Raw genomic sequence first — 21,509 nt, forward strand, 5'->3', positions numbered from 1 at the left:
GAAAAAAGAAAAATTCAAATAGCTAATTATCATATAACAATAAATTATGATTGAAGCTAGAATGGTGTAAAACTCAAATAGCTAATTATCATATAACAATAAATTATCATTGAAACTAGAATGGTGTAATAATGCTCTAGAAAATAGCAGTTTAAACCAAAAGAGTGTGTGAGTGGATTCTAGTCCAGAAGTAGTGAAGTAAATCTCTTGAAAAATTTAGGAGTTGGCACTCTCCTTAGCGTTGCATTTTAGCAAACACATGATAGGTTGACCTTGAGATGTTAGAACTTCTAATGGAGTAGTTCAATTGAACTATAGTTGGTTTTGATAGAATACAACTGTAATTTAAGATGCTTAGTCTTAGGAGGTTGGTGGTAGCATAGAGCGTGAGTGTGGGAATTGAAGCAAACATTCCGGAGGCATTTGGCACTCCGATAATCTCTGATTACCATGTTGGAGAATTATAATAGACTATGTTTCATATGCCAACTGCGATTTATCACTTTTTTTAATAAAAAATTCTAAATTCTTGTGTCATGGACTTTGACATATTTCATTGCATGCAATTTATAATCTATTCTTTTGTCTAGCTTGTATGTTGACAATTCACTTGCTCTTTGCATAACATTGGAGGGCACTTAATATTGTCCTTGTTCATTGAGCATTAAGGTTTTAAATTTGGGCCTTTGGCCAAAACCAATTCTCAGTTTTGAGCCTGGCATGGTCCAGTTGGTTATAGTACTTGTTTGCTGCATCCTATGTTGCATCGTGGTGTCCTGCTCAAAAGCTAGACTCCAAGCTCGAACTAACCCGGCCTGGCCAATTACTTAAGGCATGGGTTGATTTATCTCCATTCTTAGGCCCTATTTGGTAGAGTTTTTGGAGGGCCAAAAAGCACTTTTTGGCCCTCCAAAAGCACTTTTAGATGAAATAGGGGTGTTTGGTAAAAATTTTGGGAAGCTACTTTAGCTTTTTCAGAAAGCTAAAAATAGATTTTTAGAAGAAACTCCATTTTGGAGCTTCTCTGGAAAAGCATTTTTAGTTTCCATCAGAAAGCTGTTTTTTTGGCCAAAATACCTATGATAAAATATAACAATTACACTAAATGTCTCTTTATAATCCTGAAAATCTGTAGGAGTCCCAACAAGAAACCCTAGTCGCCGAACAGATTCTCTCCCATGAAGAAGGTATTCTTTTTTTCTATTTTTGTATGCATCGTTTTGAATCCTGTTTTAGGAAAAAAATTTTATAATTCTCCATTTCTTCCTAAACAATCTGTCTTCCATCGATCTCTCTTTTTCATCTTCTATGATAGAGGACTGCAACATTGCGATCCACCTCTAAGCATGGACTGTGACATCACGGTTCTTCGTGGTCCATGCACCAGAGAGGATATGGACCGCGGCATCGCGGTCCAGGCTTAAACGAAGAGAGGGCGATAGAGGACTGCGGCATCGTGGTCCACCTCTCAGCGTGGACCGCGACATCGCGGTCCTCCTTTGAGCGTGGACTGCGGCATTGTGGTCCACCTCTCAGCGTGGACCGTGATGTCGCGGTCCACCCACTCCCACGATTGACCACGGTGGACTGCGAGATCCATCGTGTTACAGAGAGAGGATCTCTCTATTACTAGGAGAGTTCTCTCTCTGTTACAGAGCAGAGAGAGGATCTCTCTCTATATTACAGAGCAGAGAATATTAATTGATAGTAAATTGTTAGAATATTAGAGAGTATCTTTAGAATATTAATTTAATTGATAATTCATGTATATAATATTAATTCAATCGACATCTTTAGAATTCTGTAGTAAATTGTTACTTTTAGTGGCCTTATGGAATCTATGCAATAAGTTTACGTATTAATTATATTTTTGAATGCATGAGTAATTTTATTTATGTACAAGAAATTAATATCTAAGTAAGTTATATATGTACGTAATCTATATGTATGTAAATTGTACATATTTAGATATGCTTTACAAGGTGCTTTATGATTATGGATGAAATCATGACTTATGATTGACAAAATGTTTCATGTCTTTGTTGTTGTATTGTAAGAAGAACAAATTTCTAAGAAGAGCTAACATACCCTTGCTGGTCCATCAACCCAAGATGAGAAGAAAATATTATATTATACTATAAATATAATACTATATTACATTATATCATAATACATTGATTTGCTATGTTAAATAATTTAATATTATATTAAATTATTATGCTATAGTATACAATATTATATTACTATATTATAATAATATTATATTACATTACAGTAATATTATATTATATCATATATTTATGTATTAATATATATTATATTTTATTATGCTCTATTGTATAATATTATACAATGTCCTTTATGGTTATTTTGTCATACCAAAAGTACTTCTCAGTTTGTTTACCAAACACATGTTAAAGTGTCAGTACTTTAGAAATGTAGTTACTAAACAGCAAGTAACTTTTTATAAAAGCTCCGCTTCAAAAAGCTTTACTTCCAAAAGCTCTACTGAACAGCTCTGCCAAACAGGGCCTTAGTTGCAACCATAGCACGGATGAGGGAGGGAGAAGCATGGGAATTGACACCAATGGAGGAGAAAGAAGAAGGAAGTTGTGTTGGATTTTGTTGTGGTTAGGGCAAGGAGAGCTAGAGCACTTGAAATCACTAGTGGCAAGGAAGGAGGTCAAGAGAGGAACCAGGGAACTAGCAGCAACAAGAGAGAATTAAGGGGGGATGGTTCACTTAAGAGATCATCCTAGTGGTGCATGCGTGTGTTACCTAGACACTCCTGTCCAGCTCCAAAATTGATATCTGATACGTATCTGACTCGATACGCACTGGACACTTTCATACTCATGAAGTTCCTTGGTAGTCACTCTTAGAGATTGGAAAAGCGTTGAACTTTTTCAACGACGAGTTTGATTCCCTTTATTAATATTAGGAGTATTTGTTCTTTTTAGAGATGGTTCAAGGATGTTAATATTGAAACAAGTTTGTAAAATATAATTTTTCTTATATCCTTAAGTTAATTGGCATAAATATATATATATATTAATTGATTCAAAGCATTTATGTTAAAAGATCTTAACAAACAATAACTTTTCAATATTTTAATATATAACAATGTTCAAAGAAATAAATATATAAAATATCTTTTATTTTATCTCCCGTATCCCTATATCTCCCATTCTCACTCTTGTTGAGTCACATAGTTGGAAATATGTCTGAAACTGATTCTCATATCCGTGTCCATGCAGCTCTGGTGCAAGTTGGTGGCCGTGAGGGGGGAGAGGATCGATGGGTTAGAGAGGATGGGGGAAGGAGAGAGGCAAGGGCTGAGCACAAGAAAAGTGTTGGGATTAGATTAGGATTTATATATAATAGAAGAAAATGTTTCTTAATGTTTTATGTTGGGCCATGGAACTTCCAGTTTGCTTGAGTTTGGTTAGAAAAATATTTAAGTCATGGATTCTAGGCCAGATTTGACCCTGTAGGCTGGAAACCCATACCTAGTCCCATCCTTTTTCAGGCTAGCCAAGTCAAACCAATTTTATCCATGTCCACCTGCAATACTCAACTTATTAACATTGTGAGAGCTTCTTTCTTCTAAATTTGGCTTATAATGGTTTAGTTTAAGTTAGAGAAAGAATTTTCGAATTCTGCTCTTTCTAGAAAAATGAAAGAACATGTTAATTAAGTCTCCTCCCTTATGAGAGGATCTGTGTGGGCATGTATATAGTCCCACATTAGTTGTGTATTGAGGAAATCTTAGGTACTTATACAGAGTCAAGAGATTCAAATAAAATCTTTTGGCTAGCCTTTTCGGATGAGGTTTTAAGTTGATGCAAATAGGATCAGAGCAAACCCAACTATGGTTCATGTGGAGTACACCACAAACCCTTTTAAGGCTGACCATGTGTCTATTGTGGTGTTTGTGGTTGGATTTTGTTAGATTGGGATCCTTCGTGAATGCCACTCATGCTAGGGTTTAAACAAGGGGATTATGTGAGGACCCCTATGGGCATGTTTTTTAGTTGTGTTACATCTACATGGCCATGAACATGAGAATTGGATTCAGGACTTGTTAAGAGGATAAAAAGAAGATACGGGATATGTCGAAAAGAATTAATATTGACAAAACTTTATATTTTAGGTGTTGTATGAAAGGAAGCATGAAAAGATATTATTTGTTATGGTCTTTTAACATACATGTTCCTCATCCAAATTTCCTAGGTAGCTTCAGATTTTAGGAAAATGACAATCTATGAAATCATTTTAATATTTACATTCTTAACCAATCTCTGAAAAGAAGAAAACCTCATTTTAAAAATATTATAGTGATTCTAACTCATTAATGGAGTCAACTCTTGATCAATCTCTAAAAACTGCAATTGATAAATATTGATAACTATCGAAGTGTACAATGCGTATCCGACTTGGATATTATCCAACACGGATTCTGGGTGCTAGATGTGAGTGTCTAACATAAGTGTTTAGTACCACATTGGTGTTGCATCAAGAAAATCTTGGGTATTTATATAGGGCTAAGGAACCTAAGTAATACCTTTTGGCTAACATGTGTGATGTGGTCCATGATCATTACAAGAAGCCAAGATGTCATCAAGAGAATTTCGATTGAAAAGGCTGAGGGACTTGATGGCATGGAAGGATAGAAATCTCAAGTTCTTGGAGCTTGGTGTGAGAGTAATTGTCATATCAAATTTGTATAGGTGTGGCATTTTATCTTATAGTTTTGTATATTTTGCTTTAGATATTTACATATCTATGTCTTGATGATTAGATTTTTAGCAGAAAACAGAATGATACTATCAAACACTAAATTGATGTATAACATGATTTCCTAACATTCTAATTGTTAGCTGATATAATTTTTATGCTATTGCATTATTGGACTTTCAGCTTGAAACATGCATTCATCTGGTGAATCCAAACATTATGAATTCGCCAAAATTTTGTGGTAATAGATTTTCTTGGCTTGTTTTATCTTCCATTTATTTTTCTATATATTTTTTTTGAAAGCTTTTTTGACTGAAACTCTAGAACTTAGACGGAAATTGCTGAAACTGAAACTCAAGGGTTCAGTCAAACCTTGATGAGCATCTTGATCGTTCATCCAAAATTGCTTGCTTTTATTATTAGAAAATACATTACCATGTTGCTGCATATCAGGAGCCATTAGTATTCCTATCTTAGCCATAATTCATTATTGGCAAGCTGACATTACTGAAGCAATATTGTCAGACTTCGTTCTGAAGCTAGAATCTTCTTCCCAGTTTGCATTTGCTTGGAACTCAGATGTGATTGTCTTGTCCCTGCATCATGTTTGGTAGAAGCCACTGACTGCAGTAGACCATGAAATGTAGCGATGTGCAACATCTTCTATAAAGTGGACAGCATAATACTCCATTCTATTGTTGCCCTATAAGCATGTGCATAACAAATATCTTCATGTACTAAAATTCTATAATTTTTTCTTATGTCACACACTGATGCGTTGCATTATATTGTTTTTGATTGTTGCAATTATGCAGAGCAATATCCTACAAGGGGATGCTTCTCTTGCAAAACTAGCGCAGCTTGAGGAGTTCCTGAACTACCTGAGAAGCAGAACGGAGGCACTAGATGGGATAGGAGAATTAGGGATTAGCACAGATGATGAAGGGGAGAACCAGTGCTGCATCTGCTATGCCTCTGATTGTGATGCTTTTTTTGGGCCCTGTCACCACAGGTCTTGCCTTGGCTGCATTACCAGGCACCTCTTGAACAGCCAGAGGTGCTTCTTTTGTAATGCAAAGGTCACCGCAGTAATGAGAGTGGACCTGAAGGGCTGCAAGTTGGCGAAATTGGGCTGAAACACAGGCGCATAAAAGGCGCTCGCTCATCTCATCCATTCCTGCTACCTGACCGCCCTGAAATTATTGGTGAAATGTGGTCCGTAAAGAAGCAGGCGAGGTTGCCAATTTTTTTTTGGAAGAGACCTACCAACATCACTGGACGGTGGCTGTCAGAAAGGATTGGATTGCAGGGATGGTACTTGTATAAAGATAAAAATATAACATAAGATATAGGCCCGGAAGTTATGGCGTTTTATAGGAGGATTGAGAGAAGAAATGGCTGTAGGATGCTGCAGGTGAATTTTGTAGTATCAAGGCATTTTAGTTTGTATATAGGAGATGTAAATCGGAGATAAATCTTTCTTCTCACTCCAAAAAAGCTAGACTGGGTCGCGGGTTACAATATTTAGGCCGGCAAGGAATTTTGTTGTACAATTTTTAGTTTTATCCTGTACTCGAGAAAATTTGCTGAGGGGGCATGATGTCTACAGACTTTTGCTAATGGCAACAATTTCGCTATTTAAACTTTTTTTTTTCCTGCTCTTGTATTAGAAAAGCTATATTTTCAAATGGAGAATGATGTTCGATTATCAATTGGTTATGATGTTTGACTCAGTAATCTTTTTCATCTGAGAATCAGACAAATCCGAGCGTCTGTTACCATCTGCGCAAACTGCTCTTTTTTTATCGTTTCCACCTTTTGGCGGCGTCGCACAGGGTTGAGTGAATCATAAATTGCCAGTTGGTTTCAAGCGGGTCCGACAAACCTTGTGTGATTGAATAGCTAGCGCTCCACTGCATGAAAACTGCTAGGCTAGTTGGCTCTGCAAGTATTAAACAGAGGAAGAGAAGGACATGGAAATAGATGGATAAGAATAGCGCAGATGGAGTTGAGATATTGTTGTCGGAAAGAAAGATTTGCTATTCTTGAGGTGACCGAAAGGTTCTGGTCTCTTCATTGCCTCCGTGGCCGGCTAACTTACCCCAATGAGTAACATCAATCTCCTAGGTTCATTTAAGGGGGGTGCAGGGGTACCCCCTAGCGTTGCTCATCTGCTATTCAAAACAATTTTGCTTACATCATTCCATGTTCCACTTAACTGTTCCTTCTACATGCGTAGGAACTCGTACATAGCCCATTTGTTTCATACTAGAAGTCTCCCTTGTCGGTATAAATTTATGTCAATAAAAGAATTATCCTTCACGGATTTGCTTGTCATTCATTTATATTTTTATTAGCATTTCTTTTATTTTTTACATGTATACATATTGGTTTTAATTTCACAGAAAAAAACTACTCTTCACTGGATTTGGTTATGCTAAATTGATACTTTTGCTGTTGTAATTATTTTGTCATTCCTCATACGTATCGTGCAAAGCACAAATAAAAAATCTGAAAATTCATCAAAAATTCTAGAGAATCATAAATATGTCAATCTTAATTTCTAATATCCTACAATTTCTATCTTCCATCACAACCATCCAATTATTTTCTATCCACCATGAATCCTCAGGTTACCACTCAACTAGTCCACCAAATGGTTCAAACTTCACGCTCTAGAAAACCAAAATCAAAAACATAAAATAATAGAAAGCTACATCATTCTCTGCTATGTCTGTTACTCTTATAGCCTGGGTGAATCCTAAGTCTTTTGATTTCAAGCCATTCAATCGCCACCTAGTCATATCACAGTTGGTCCTTTTTCACACGGTAATAGACTTTTTGCAAGGTCCTTGCCATAAATTAGATATTGTAGAAATATTTTAAGACGCTTTGCTTTAAGATAATTATATATGTATCTTTAATATAGAGAAGCAATATATATGGGTTATCATTATATAAGATATTATTTTCAGAGATTCACTTCTCATTAAATTATATTTTTATTAACATTATTATTCTTTTATTTGTTACGTGCATCCATGTCAAGTTTGACTCAATAGGTGTCTTTCCTGAAGATCAGTACTGCCTTCATACTGGTACCCAGCGTATTTTAATGTTTTAGATTCGTATATTTGAACATCGCAGGAGTGCGATCCAAGTCCTGTTACACAGATTTTGGGTCCTTTTTTTAAAAATTTTATTTACGTCTATATCTATGTATGTTTGATATGCTGCTATCCGTTCCTGGGGATCTTATCAATCAATAACAAGTGATAAATGGAGAACTGAATAAAACATTAAATAAACATGATCTAAAAGTCGAGCGCTTAAAGGACGAATCTAACAGCTAAGAAACTAAACTTTTCTTTGAATACTCCTTACAAGCAGGGTAGGAGTTAAGCCTGGTAGAACTCTCTCTCTCTCTTTTTTTTCTTTTCTTCAAATTATTGATTTTTATATTTATTATGTTATTCAGGAACAATTTACAAATTTAATGATTTACTCATGAATTATCCAAAAAAAAAGTCTTTATGGGAGAGAAATTAATGATACTTTAATATTTCCCGACGTAGCTGTTTCTGCAACTGTTCTTCCTCTTTCTTGTTTCTTCCGATGCTCGATTGAAGTTGCATTATTAGATGGTTGTTTAGCCACAAATTTTTTTAAAAAACAACAAATATAGAAAATATAAAAAAATAAATATTTAAAATATAGAGTCATTGGATATTTATCTATTGATCCAAATCCAAAATGAATCTAATTCAAAATCAAATCCAAACTTGATCATGTTATTGGGTTGGGATTCGTATTTTACTTAGATTTAAACCCACGTGCCACCCCTTTCCATCCCTATGCAGTCGGATCGCGATCAAAATGCCACTAAACGATGAAAAAAATGTGGCCAGCCCGGATGAGTTCACGAATACCACGTCTCCAGCTGAGGAGATCTCTCCAAACTCTGAGGTATTATCACCAAAAAAAAAAAAAAAAAAATCCGCATAGAAACTTCATTCTATGCGAGTATCGCATCTGGCTCCGCCCACGATCCAATGTCCCCTTCTTATCACGTGCCTCCTATGGCTCACTCCGCTTTGGATCCCATCACCCCTCTCTCAGTGCTGTGTGTCTCTAATGGCGCTCTCTCAATCATTATTCCTCCTCTCCTCCGATCTCATCACCTTCTTCTTCACTTCCTCCACCGTCCGAACCACCCGCTCCTTTCCCGCCACCACCCCTCGAACCTTAGGGGTGAGATCTTGGTCGCGGAGGAGGAGCCGTCGATGGCCCATGGCGGCCGCCGCGGCTCTGGCGGAAGATCTGGCCGTCCGCCCCGGGGAGGACTTGCCGGAGGACTACGCGTCGCGGTTTCCGGCGGGGGATCCGAGCCGGCAGCGGCGGGCGGGGGTGCTGCTCCATCCGACCTCGCTGCCGGGGCCGTACGGGATCGGGGATCTCGGCGACGAGGCGTTCCGCTTCTTGGACTGGCTCCACTCCGCCGGTTGCTCCGTCTGGCAGGTCTGAAACCCTACCACCCTCTCGAAGGGTCGGTTCCTGTTTGTTTTTAAGCTTGAGGTTTGCGAGTGAATCGGATTGGGTCGAGACTAAAATATATCTGGATCCGATTTAAAGGTTTGGGCCGGAAAGTGGATCGGTCGGGTCTGAGTGTTAAGAGAAATTATTAGTTGGACGGGCCAAGAAATTTTTCATTGGACCCTTTCTTGATTTAGACTAAATTTATTTGGTCCGACCGACCCGGCTTTGTTCTGAGATCACGGGACCTAGTTTGTGGGGCCCATGAACCAAATCGAGTCGACTGAAGGGATCGGCTCGTGGTCTGCCCGATCCACTCGCACCATATTTCTTTTTCAATTAGCGAAAATGGCGCTCTAGTTCTGGCGAGTTACCGTGAAATTAGCTCGAGGATCGAGTTTAGTAGTTGGTGATGCAATTTGAGCCTGTTATTTTGTCACAACTTCCCCATTTGGAAGGTTAAGGATCATTGTATTTCTGGACCTTTTCGCTGATAATGAATTAATGATTAGGATTTCGAGAATTTAGAATTGTTTACCGGAGGAAATGAGCTAGTTTGGTAGTATTATTAATATAAATGTGTGGAGTAGTGCTGGTGAGTTCATGGGAAGTGAGTTCCTGCAAAGCGAGATCTGTTTTCAAATATTTGACGGAATGGACGTAAATCAAAAGAAGTGGCGAAAATGATTTGGTCAAGCGTGATTTTAACATTTACTATAGAAGGAATTGCACCATCATACTATGGTCAGATATAAGAATAACAGTTCAACTACAGTCACTTTCATGTTGAAGAACTGGCTTGAAAGCTTTCTTTTAACTGAAGTTGCTTTCTGAAAATGGAAGACAAATATGCAACTTATCGTTGTTTGTTGAAATCACCATTTGTCCCAAAAGCTTAAGTCGATAGGATGAGGTAGATTTATTTATATATTTTATATTTTTTTACACTCTTTCTCACATGTAGGCCGGACTTCTCTTTAATGGGTGAGCCCAACATGTGAAATTTTTTAATAATGGGGTTAAAGAGTGCCGAGATAGGGTTCAAACTTTGAACCTCTGCTCTGATACCATGTTAAAATCAACACTTGTCCAAAAGCTTAAGTTGATAGGATGAGGTAGATTTATTTATATATTTTATATTTTCTTACACTTTTTCTCACATGTGGGTCGAACTTTCCTTTCATGGGTGAGCTCAATATGTGAAATTTTTTAATAATGGTGTTAAAGAGTGTGGAGACAGGGTTTGAACTTAGGACCTCTGCTCTGATACCTTATTGAAATCACCAGTTGTTCCAAAAACTTAAGTTAATAGGATGAGGTAGATTTATTTATATATTTTATATTTTCCTATAGTTAGATGATTTGCTTAAGTTTATTAAAGTGAGAGATTTTGAGATGGTTTATTATGCGCAGGGGTCATGAGGCATATGTGGATGTTATTAATCATGATGAACAATGATCAAAGCATAGTGGAAGTTCTAAATATGATCATGTTCATGTTGTTGAAGTGACTTCTGAACTTCTTTAAGTGAAGTTACTTCTGGAAGGTGAGAGATGAGTATGTGAATGACCTTAGTTACATGAATTACATATGCAAACTTTGGAGATGGATTGGTTGGATGACTTTTGTTAATTGCAGATCTACTTGCATGCAACCAAACTGACCTGACCTTTGCCTGTGTCTGTGCATGTGGTTTTAATCCTTAATTGGTTTCGTCAGATTTGGTGAGTATCTTTGATATAATGACGTTTCTGAAATGTTATCTATGATTTCTTTTATGCAGGTTCTTCCACTTGTACCTCCGGGGAGGAAGTCAAGGGAAGATGGATCGCCCTATGCAGGCCAGGTGATCTTACATGTCTCAAGGAAAAAAGAAAGAAATTTAAATTTTACTGCAATACATTACTTTTTGTATATACTACATCTATCGGTGACATTACTGCAACATTTCAATAGATATTATTTGATTCACAGCTGTTTGTTCCATGAGCAGCTTTTTATCTCATAAAACTTCATGTTGTATATAAACCAAAAGCAAATCATACACCAGCAGAATGAATGTGAAAATAGTTCATTGTTGAAGGAGATTATAATAATACACTGGCAGGTAACCATCCCTAATTCAAATATCTATAGGGTCCAAAATGGGTTCCACTGTAATGAAGACTGAGGCCAAAATACATTATATTCTTGCTCTTGCTCAGATTATTAGAATATTTTTTGATAATTATTTGCAGGATGCAAATTGTGGTAACACCCTTCTGATTTCTCTTGAGGAGCTAGTTAAAGATGGTTTACTGATGAAGGATGAACTTCCAGAGCAGATGTGAGCTTCTGAACTGCTTGATATGTCAGCATATGACTTTAAAAAATGATTTCTTTATAGGATCTAACAATTCTCTGCTGTCAATGCCAGGGAAATTGAGCATGTTGAATTTGCAACTGTGGCAGATGTAAAAGATCCTTTAATAGCAAAGGTTAGTAGATAATGCTGAACTGCAGGTGTTGTCATTTCTTTTGCTTATTTTTTGATAGAGTGAATCATCAATTTGGAACTTGTCGACTGACTTATCAGGGATCATTGGTTCTGTTTGACTATCCCTCATGTGTGGTTTCCACACTCATGTTACATTCATCATGATGACCCCATCATTACTGTTTAAGTCTTTATGACATTGAACTTACCTGTTGTGATCGAGATGCAACTTTTTGGATTAAACCCAGTGATTTAGCTGAACCTTGCTCTTGGTGCACATGTTAACAAACATATGAAATTCTGTTAACTAAAAGAAGATAAGGGTACAAAGATATGAACTTCTGGTGGGAAAATACCAATAAAAAGATATGATAAATTAGAAAATGTAAATCTCATACCAGAAGATGATTATATTTCATCTATGTGTGAGACCATCCATGATGTATTTGGACTACTGTAGGACTTAATTTGTGCTCGTTCTATTCTTTTCTTCCTATTTAGTAGATCCATTTAGTATTGTTCTATTAACCTGTCTTCTAATGGTGTTATGTGAACCACATATAGTTGTAATTTGTTAAGGCATGCAGGTTCTAGAATGCCAGTATAATATAAGCTATCCTACGATATTTGCATTATGACAATTACATGGTTGTATTCCCTTTTTTCTCCTTGTATGAGTTTGTAGGTTGTAGAAAATGTAAATGGTCTTATATGTCCAACTGAATGGGTGTCTTGCTCATAAGGCTTAGTTTTCTTTGTAGTTGTATATGTATTTGCTTTACGAGACACATTGCAACTAGTTTATGTCTAACAGGCTGATAACATGTTTTTGTTGATCAATCTAAAATCTCAGTTTTTCAAGATGATTGTCAAGGGGGTCCACTTCAATGGATCTTTTTGAGACAGGTTGCAGTATGTGTAAATATATAATCATGGTATTACTATCACCTAACAGCTTTTTAAGCAGCCTGCATTACAATAATCATTCTAAGCATCACTTTGCATGCACCATGGCATAAGGTCATACATTGACATTTTGAATGACTGCATGATTAAGATTGGCCAGCTAATGTTGTGTATGCTAATTTTTGCATTAAAAGACCATGGGGTGAGTACAAACTGTTTTAACTATGTGGTTGCATTAATTTTAAGGGAGTGTTATTTGGATGATGATGCTGGCTAAATTTTGATCCATGTTAGGCAGCAGAGAGGCTTCTTCAAAGTCGAGGGGAGCTTAAGAAACATCTTGATGACTTTCGTAAAGATCCTGGCATTTCAGGTATTATATTCATTTCTGAACAATAGGTTGCTGCACTGGTACTGCTGTCTGTATGCATTCTAAGTAGTTTCTAGTATTTGTTGAAGGACAGAGTTGAGTCTGTTGGGACTTGGGACTATACTTTATAAAGCAATTGTGATCAACTAATAGTTATACTTTATAAAGCAGTTGTCATCGACTGATAGTTGGAATTGTTGAGGCACAACACTGTACTTGAGCAGTTTATATTTCTAAGGCCAGCACATGGATTGTACCCCTCATCTCTCTCTCTCTCTGTGTGTGTGTGTGCGCGCGTATGACATTGTTCAAAGAGTGATAATCATAAAGGATGTCAATCTAATAAAAAAGAGAATTCATTTATTAACGCTTTAACATAAACCTACCAAAAGAGAAGTCCCAAATAATTTCTATTTTTAACTATTCACACAAAAACAAGGCTCCATATGCTCAATTCCAGTTATTATCAAATGCTTATACCAGTTTTTCAGCAATGAAAGGTTTTATATTCACTCTATAAAGAAGTATCCTCTTCTATGGTTACCAGCAAGGCAATGAAAGTTTCTAGTAGCATTATGGATGTGCATATGAATGTGATGCCTTTGTTTTTTGTTCACATATTTTTAAGATTGGTTACTCAAGTCAACATTGTAAGGACTTTCATCTTTTCATGATAAATGAAGACTGGAGATATCGTGGCCTATTATATCTCTCATTAATGCTAAGAAAATGAGAAAAACATACCGAATGCACATTAAAGATGTTAATTTATTTACGAACTGCAAGAAGCATAGAAATTGACAAATAGGCTTAAGATAATAATGAAAAGGAACCAGAAGAATGTGACATGGGAAGAATTGTGGAGTGAGAGAATCATGTAGGTCTCTGGATAAATATATATGTAAAATACTCTTCGATTTGATCCACTGTTGGTTCTAGTATGTTTTAGTTTTGAGATATGTTATTGTTGGAGAATGTGTTTAATAACATTTCAATTTTTTTCTGGAAATATTCTTAAATGGTTAAATGACATAACAGATGTATTAGTATGTAAAACATTATGAACATATATAAATACTACAATCTATTATATACTTTTTACTGTAAAGATTTATATTCTGTGTAATTATATTGTGGAAATGATTATATAAATGATTTATTTTGATAAAGCATCTTTTAGTTTAAAATATATTAAAGCATTGTAAGTCAGTATAGGTCACTTAAATTTGATGCCTTTGTTGCACGTGACTGGTTCAAGAGTATTTAATGAAATTCTGTGATCCCATCAACCTGTAAAATATTTGGGGTTAGGTTCCTTCGCAAATAAATTATTTATTCATGTGCTTAATAAAAAAAACAACTCCAAAACACAGTTGATGTGTTTCTTTGTTTGCATCTCTTTCTTAACATTATCTAGGAAGAGAGAATCAATAGGAGGTTCATTTACTGAAGGAGATTGTTTCATAAAGGTTTCACAACATGATGGTGCACAGGCATGATTTAGCAGGAGCTAATGTAGACTTTTTGGCCTTGCTTAAATGTCTGGATGCAGTGAAGTACTTTCATTATATTTAGTAGTTTTACTTAAAAACTTATAAATATTTTTGGGGAAAATGGAAGCACTGTGCTCAACGATCTCTGTGCAAAGAAAGAAGATTGCCCATGTAGGTGTAGCAGCAAGATAGGAGAAAGAAATTAGAATAAAATTCAACTCATAAAGAAGGTGAAGAGAAAGAACTGTCCAAATCAAATTAAGACGTTATACCCTTATTTACAGATGTAGCCCACTGTACATGGCTTCTTGAGATAGGTCTCAGATAGGTCTTTATATCTTGCAGTGGGAGGATGATTTGTCGTCTTGTTATCAGTATAAATTTTGTTTTGGTTTAAGCATGTAGATTATAAACCTGTTTAGGAATTCATGGATCCATTGTTTCTAGACTGATTTGGGTGACAATAAGGGTGTTTAATATATTTAATCAATAAAATAAAACAAGAATTTTTAAAGCTCTTGCTGGTTTGAATCACTAATAGAACCTGTATTTGAATTTTTCTCAAACCATTTTTATTTAACGAAGGCTTGTGTATGTTGATGATTAGGGTGGTTTGGAAGGAAACTGTTTGCTTTGAGCTACTAAAAGAAAATAAAGTTCAGGAGCATTGTTTGAAAAAATAGGGGCTATGTTGTACCGTGTTGTCATGCATCTTAGGAGATTTAGCTGGCATGTTTGATATTATTATGCAGTGTCTTACTCAGTTTGGTAACGCAAGTCTCTTGTATTTGAGTTTTTAGCTTCCCAAGAACAGTTAATTTTTAATACAGGTCAATCCATAATCCCCATTTGAACCATCTTGTTTTTAACAGTACTTAAACTTCTGTTTTCAAAAGGAAAGACTCTAAATGTAGGTCCGAAACTATGCAGCGCCATTTTTTTCTTATAATTTTAAGATTTAATATTTACCTACTAAACACTTTTTGCTGCATGTATAAGACTGTGCTATGCAAGCATATTAGTTGTCCTTACTTTTGTGTGTGTGTGTGTGTGTGAGAGAGAGAGATTCCCTTTTACCTTTTTTTCACTAAGGAACCTTTTTAGAGAAGGGGGAATTTGGTGGTGGTCTTTCCTTCTTTTTTTTTTCGGTCAAAGCTTTTAATGTATGGTTTTCTCCAAAAATTTCTCTGATTTTATCTTTGATCATCCAACATTATCAATCTATAAAGCATGCAGACTTTGCGCCATTTGTACATGAGTGTGTATATATTGCGCCATTTATACATGTGTGTGTGTGTGCGTGTCTGTGTATATATGGGCTCAGCATAGATGAGCAGAGTTGCTTTCAAATTTTTAAGATTTCCATTCTCTTTCCTAAGTACCTTCATGGATGGGTCTTAGTCCTCATACTATTTTTTGCCTACCTAGGTTGGCTTGAAGATGCTGCTCTTTTTGCTGCAATTGACCGTAGTGTTGATCAATTCTCCTGGTATGGTTGGCCTGAACCTTTAAAAAATCGCCACCTTTGCGCCTTGGAAGACATATATCAAAACCACAAGGACTTTGTAGGCACCTCTTGATTCTACCTCTCTCTCACGAAATAGCTAAATGGAATATTTCATGACCATCAAAATGTCTCTTTCTATCTTGCAGATCGACATATTTATTGCTCAACAATTTTTATTTCAAAGGCAATGGCAAAGAGTTCGCAGGTATGCTCAGAAGTTGGGAATTAAGATTATGGGTGACATGCCTATTTATGTAGGCTATCACAGTGCTGATGTTTGGGCAAACAAAAAATTATTTTTGCTGGTATGTGTTTCACATGAAATTTGGAGACTATCAACCGTCCTTTTGATTTGAGCTTTCAAAATATTATGACATCACTTCATCTTGTTTTATCTCTGTGTTGCAGGATAGGAGTGGTTTTCCAATTCTTGTTAGTGGTGTTCCTCCTGATGCCTTCAGTGAAACTGGTCAGCTATGGGACAGGTTGAAACTCATACGCCAAAAGTTGCTTCAGTATTTTTCATCTTCTCAGACTAATAGCTCGAATAAATAGGAAAGCTTCCGTTGTTGATAGGATTAAACTCTATCTTGGGAGCATGTCAAGCCACAGCTATAAACAATACCTCATGTCATCTTTATCAGTCTGCATTTGTTGTCCAACAATTGCTCCTACCCAACAATATAAATGATCACTTTGAGATCTATTTTCTCCACTTCCTTTGAGGTCCTTCTTGTCCTCCCTTTTATTCTACCTCCTCCAAAATTCCCTCTTTACTGGATCTGTCTCCTGCTCTCAGCACCCATGGCCAAATCATCTAATATGCATGCTCTCTGCATGCTGTTATCATATCATCTGCACTTTGTTTTGCAGTCATTATTCTCCATATTTTCAATAATTCATTATTGCAGGATTACTTTCTAATAATATTTGGCCACGAAGCTGATTAACATTGCAGACTTGTTCATCAAAGCTACTTAATCCTATACAATAGATCTCTCTTTGCAATTGATGGCATGATCTTAAAAGCTTCAAAAGTCAGCTTTACAATAAACTTTTCTTTTTTATATAGAACTAGTTCCGTCCTTTTGGATTTGAAGTCAAATCTTAACTTGCCTTCTATAGAGTTGGTGGAAAGTGTGAGATCCGAATCACTTTCTTAGTCTGCTTATATTCTTCTTGTTCGGATGTGTCACCTACTTTACTTCATTGGGAGAGTTCTATCCCTCAACGGCGGCAAGCAAGGTCGGTTGATTGAATGATTCGAAAAATGAAAAAGTTTATAGTTCTAGACACTGAGAATGGCAGACCAGCGACCAGTGAAGCCGCTGGAGAAGTGTTTGAGGCTCCTTGAGTTTGTCCATCGAGCCAGTAGCACGCATACTCATCTCATAAAAAAAAAACTCACTCACTTTAAGTAGGACTGGAACTTTGAAAACTCTCTGGTCGTTCCATTTTAGCATGCCAAAACCGTCATGGCCAAATCAACTAAATCGATTTCAAAAATATGACTTTATCTTTCAATGAGGGTTCGGCTTCGTTCAGCACCATTACCTTTCCGGCAGCTGGCTGTTGTTTTCAATACTCAGCATTACCTTCTTATGGATTGGGGCAGCATTCGATAATCTGCATTTCTTTTCTGAAAGAAATCCTTTGAAATAGTGAAATTTGGTGGATATTGACTAATAAAATTAATCTGTTAACTTGCTCACAAGAAATTGTAAAAGATTATTCTTTTATACACATTAAAAAATGTCACACATGAACTCACCTTCCTAATATATCAATATGAAACTCTCTTTATTAAAAAGTGTGCCATGATTCTTATTCTTCAATAATTACAAGGTAAAAATAATATACCTAAAAGTTTTTTGAAGTTTTTATTTATTTATGTTTTCATATTGATTCTTTTTTATTTTCAATATGTACAAAAAGTTCTTACAAATTTCATGCTGTCAATTCTTCATCAGTATACATAACTAGTTATCTTATTGATTCTCTAGTCATGTGTTTGGTTCTTTGTGCTTCAGTGATGTATTGGGCTTATGATAGATCCACACGATATCACTCACCTATGACCTTTTTTGGGAGTTTTAGAAATCAAAGCTCTTACCTCATAGATATGAAATATAGTTTTTTTTACTTAAGAAGAATTGAGGACTTTGTCACATATTGGAATTTTAATAAAAGATTATATATGAACCATTTACATTTCTTTCTTGATTTCATTGTTCCATTATTTTCTACAGTGTGGAAGGCTAATCGCCTTTCATTTCATTGTCTACTCAACAGCCCTTTATATGACTGGAAAGCTATGGAAGATGATGGTTTTGGGTGGTGGACACAAAGAATTAAACGTGCACTTGATTTATATGATGAATTTAGGATAGACCATTTCAGAGGTTTTTCCGGCTTTTGGGCTGTTCCTTCTGGTGGGCAATTAATTAACACCTTTATTTTGGTTATGGTGATACATGAAATATTTCATAACATAAATGGTACATACTTGCTAATCCACGTAATCAAGTAAGTAATGACTGCTACTGGAATTCATAAATTGCAGAATCAAAGATAGCAATGTTTGGAAGCTGGAAGGTAAGCATTACATGAAAAAGATACAGGTATTTCTTTATAGGACATTAATTGATTATGCATGTTTTTTTTTATTTAATTGGCTGTAGGCTGGACCAAGGAAAGCATTCTTTGATGCCATCTTTAGAGCTGTTGGAAAAATCAATATAATAGCAGAAGACTTGGTATGCTCCAGTGTATTCCAAAATGTTTCTGTAAATGTTGGGTTTTTCTCTGCTTGTTGATTTTTTTTCTTCTGAATCTTAATTTTTTTATAGTAGTTGTCGTCAAGTACTTTTCTTCCTTAATCTTTGTAGGGAGTGATTACTGAGGATGTTGTTCAGCTAAGAAAAGCTATTGGGGCTCCTGGAATGGCAGTTCTCCAGTTTGGTAACATTTTTTTAACCAGAATAGCATGATACTGAGGGGTCCATATGGTATTGCTTTTGTTTTCTGTTTTTGTTTTCAAAAATCTAAGATGAAAATTGAACAAGACTGAACAGATACGCATATAAACCCTTTTGTTTTTTTAAATTGTTATAGAACCATCAGAGCTTTTGGCAGTAAACAATTTATTATTTTCTGAAGAAGTGAAAATAAAAGCAAGGGCCGGTAGAAGTTTGGTGCAAATGCTATCTCCAAACATCAATCTCGACGTGGTATTTCACTTTCAGGGAAACATAAATACAAAAACAACGACAATACCAAACAGCCCCCAAGCTTTCAATATATTTCTGAAATGACATGAATCTGATTTTCCTTTTTCTTTTTTGACCCACATCTTTTGGTGGCCCAGCTTTCGGAAGTGGCTCAGACAACCCTCACTTGCCTCATAATCATGAGCAAGATCAAGTCGTATACACTGGAACGCATGATAATGACACGGTGAACATCCATCATGTGCACTCACCTTTCCATTTATGGACGGACAGACTTTGGGTTTGATCACCAATATTAATCAGATTCTGAAATAGCCTTTCATATGCCTTATTGAAAAAATTTGGCCAATTTGTTATGGCTCCATTAAGTAATTGCTCAATCAGTTGCATGTTACAGGTTCTCGGTTGGTGGGAAAATTTGGTGGAGGAAGAGAAGTGTAATGTGAGTATTTCTGGTGCCTCTATTTAATATCAGTATTGAAGGGCTCAAATGCTCTGCAGTTGCAGTTTGAAGTTTAAACTTTAATGAAGAAGTCTCCATTGTTAGATTTGTCACATCAATAAAATGATTTCTTCGCACAGGTCCAGAAATACCTCTGGATCGCCAACGAACCCATCTCATGGGCATTGATTTGTGCTGCAATCTCGTCAGTTGCCCGTACTGCTGTCATACCCATGCAAGACATCCTTGGTCTGGGAAGCTCAGCTCGGATGAACATTCCAGCAACACAGGTCAGTCACCCGACCATTCAACTCTTTGTTGGAATAGAATGTAGATTGATGCAAAACATTTCTTCCAGTCAATGAGTCTCCTCTAATCCTTGTCATAAACCTGGAAACACTTTAGTTCTTTTAGAGTCATTCAGGCATCAATCATAAGCTACGGATCAACAACAAAAACTAGCAACACTTTGCTAATTGCTCTGGATACATATAAGAGGCTTGCACCTAAAATTAACAATTAAGATATCATCATACATCTGCTAATATAGGAGAGATCCTTGTTATTCGTTCCTCTTCACAGTTGGGCAACTGGAGATGGAGGATACCAAGCTCGGTCAATTTCGATGGCCTGAAGCCTGAAGCAGAAAAATTGAGGAACCAGTTGGCATTGTACAACAGGTTATGAAGCTATGGTCATAGCTGCTGAACCTTGGGCACGTAGTCCACCAGTTTTAAGTCTTTTGATAGCTTTCTATCCATCTTGTACCACTTGAATGCATAAGTCCGTCAATATGTCAGATTTCAGAGTATCAAATAAGATTTGTCCTCCAGGACAAATAGACAGCCATGTGCTGCTTCTTTCCGCCAAACAGCCATGGAAGAATTGTGAGAGAGTTTTCGGCTGAATAAGAAAGCAAAATGAATCAGCATTCTCTATGGCTGCCATTCACTTAAACCAGCATTGAGCATGTTTGAGTCGTTTTAGATGACAAATTAGTTTAGATACATGGACATGTAATTAGATTTAGATACATGGAGCAAAAAAGAAGAAGAAAAAATTGGTTACAAGTAGGATTCCTTTAATTCAGATGCCTGTCTACAGTGACTTTCAGGGGATTTGAAAACGGACAAAAGAAGTGCATCTCAGAAAATGGGAATTCCTTGGATGTGCCGACATGAAATGCTGGTGTTTGGATTTACTGCAGCCGTGCTGCAGGGTTGAGGGCTTTAGCTGCTGCTTTTGTTACCAAATAAATGAACAAACGAGACGAATTATAGGGTAGCTAATTAGCTTTTTTGTGCCATCACATCAATCCAGGTCTAACTCCTTGCCATAGATAAGTAGGTTCTTAATTATCTCCAATTATTGACAACAAAGTCTGCCTATTGACTCATACCTACTCTCTGTACTACTCCTACATTTTTACCAGTTAAGGTATCAATTTTTAATTCGGTATACGAGGCATATGAGCTGGATGGCAGAACCGTTCTGGACCATAAAGTTTTGGATTAGAAAAAAAAAAAAAACAGAAAGTGTTCAATCTTAGTACAAGGTGTATATCATACTGACCACACACATATGATTTATAGTATTGATTTTGTGGGCTTTGCTTAACGATCAAAATGTATAAAATATATAAATAAATCTATCTCATTCTATCAACTTAAGTTTTCAGAAAAAATGCTGATTTCAACATACTATCAGAGCAGAGATTTTGAGTTCAAATTCTGTTTCCATACTTTTTAATCTCATTATTAAAAATTTTACATGTTGGGCTTACTCATTAAAAAAAATCGGACAAAAAATATGCA

At 36.2% G+C, this 21,509-nt stretch overlaps 2 protein-coding genes across 4 annotated transcripts in view; both read left to right on the forward strand.

The window, feature by feature from the left end:
- The window catches only part of LOC103721719 (E3 ubiquitin-protein ligase RKP), a 28,226-nt gene extending 21,777 nt beyond the window's left edge, over positions 1 to 6,449 (forward strand). For both annotated transcript variants that reach the window (XM_008812029.5, XM_008812030.5), the window contains one exon: positions 5,553 to 6,449. In XM_008812029.5, the coding sequence (XP_008810251.4) occupies positions 5,553 to 5,873 (321 nt within the window). In that variant the 3' untranslated portion in view covers positions 5,874 to 6,449. The remainder of the gene's footprint in view (positions 1 to 5,552) is intronic.
- A 2,241-nt stretch (positions 6,450 to 8,690) lies between these two features.
- Positions 8,691 to 20,642, forward strand: DPE1 (disproportionating enzyme). 2 transcript variants are annotated; one of them, XM_008812028.6, is made up of 16 exons: positions 8,691 to 9,255; positions 11,055 to 11,117; positions 11,509 to 11,597; positions 11,688 to 11,748; positions 12,948 to 13,026; positions 15,945 to 16,081; positions 16,170 to 16,328; positions 16,432 to 16,508; positions 18,316 to 18,455; positions 18,587 to 18,618; positions 18,705 to 18,779; positions 18,912 to 18,984; positions 19,391 to 19,479; positions 19,651 to 19,695; positions 19,836 to 19,985; positions 20,278 to 20,642. In XM_008812028.6, exons 1-16 carry the CDS (start codon positions 8,755 to 8,757, stop codon positions 20,380 to 20,382), a joined length of 1,875 nt encoding a protein of 624 aa, XP_008810250.3. In that variant the 5' UTR covers positions 8,691 to 8,754; the 3' UTR covers positions 20,383 to 20,642. The 2 variants fall into 2 exon arrangements, with proteins under 2 accessions (XP_008810250.3, XP_088577908.1); XM_088721782.2 differs by lacking the exon at positions 8,691 to 9,255 and adding an exon at positions 10,688 to 10,817.
- The last annotated feature ends 867 nt before the right edge of the window (positions 20,643 to 21,509 follow it).

This window comes from Phoenix dactylifera, chromosome 5 (genome assembly GCF_051530095.1).
Source record: "Phoenix dactylifera cultivar Ajwa chromosome 5, Ajwa_hap1_PhDact_Kaust_v1.1, whole genome shotgun sequence".
Taxonomy (NCBI): Eukaryota; Viridiplantae; Streptophyta; class Magnoliopsida; order Arecales; family Arecaceae; genus Phoenix; species Phoenix dactylifera.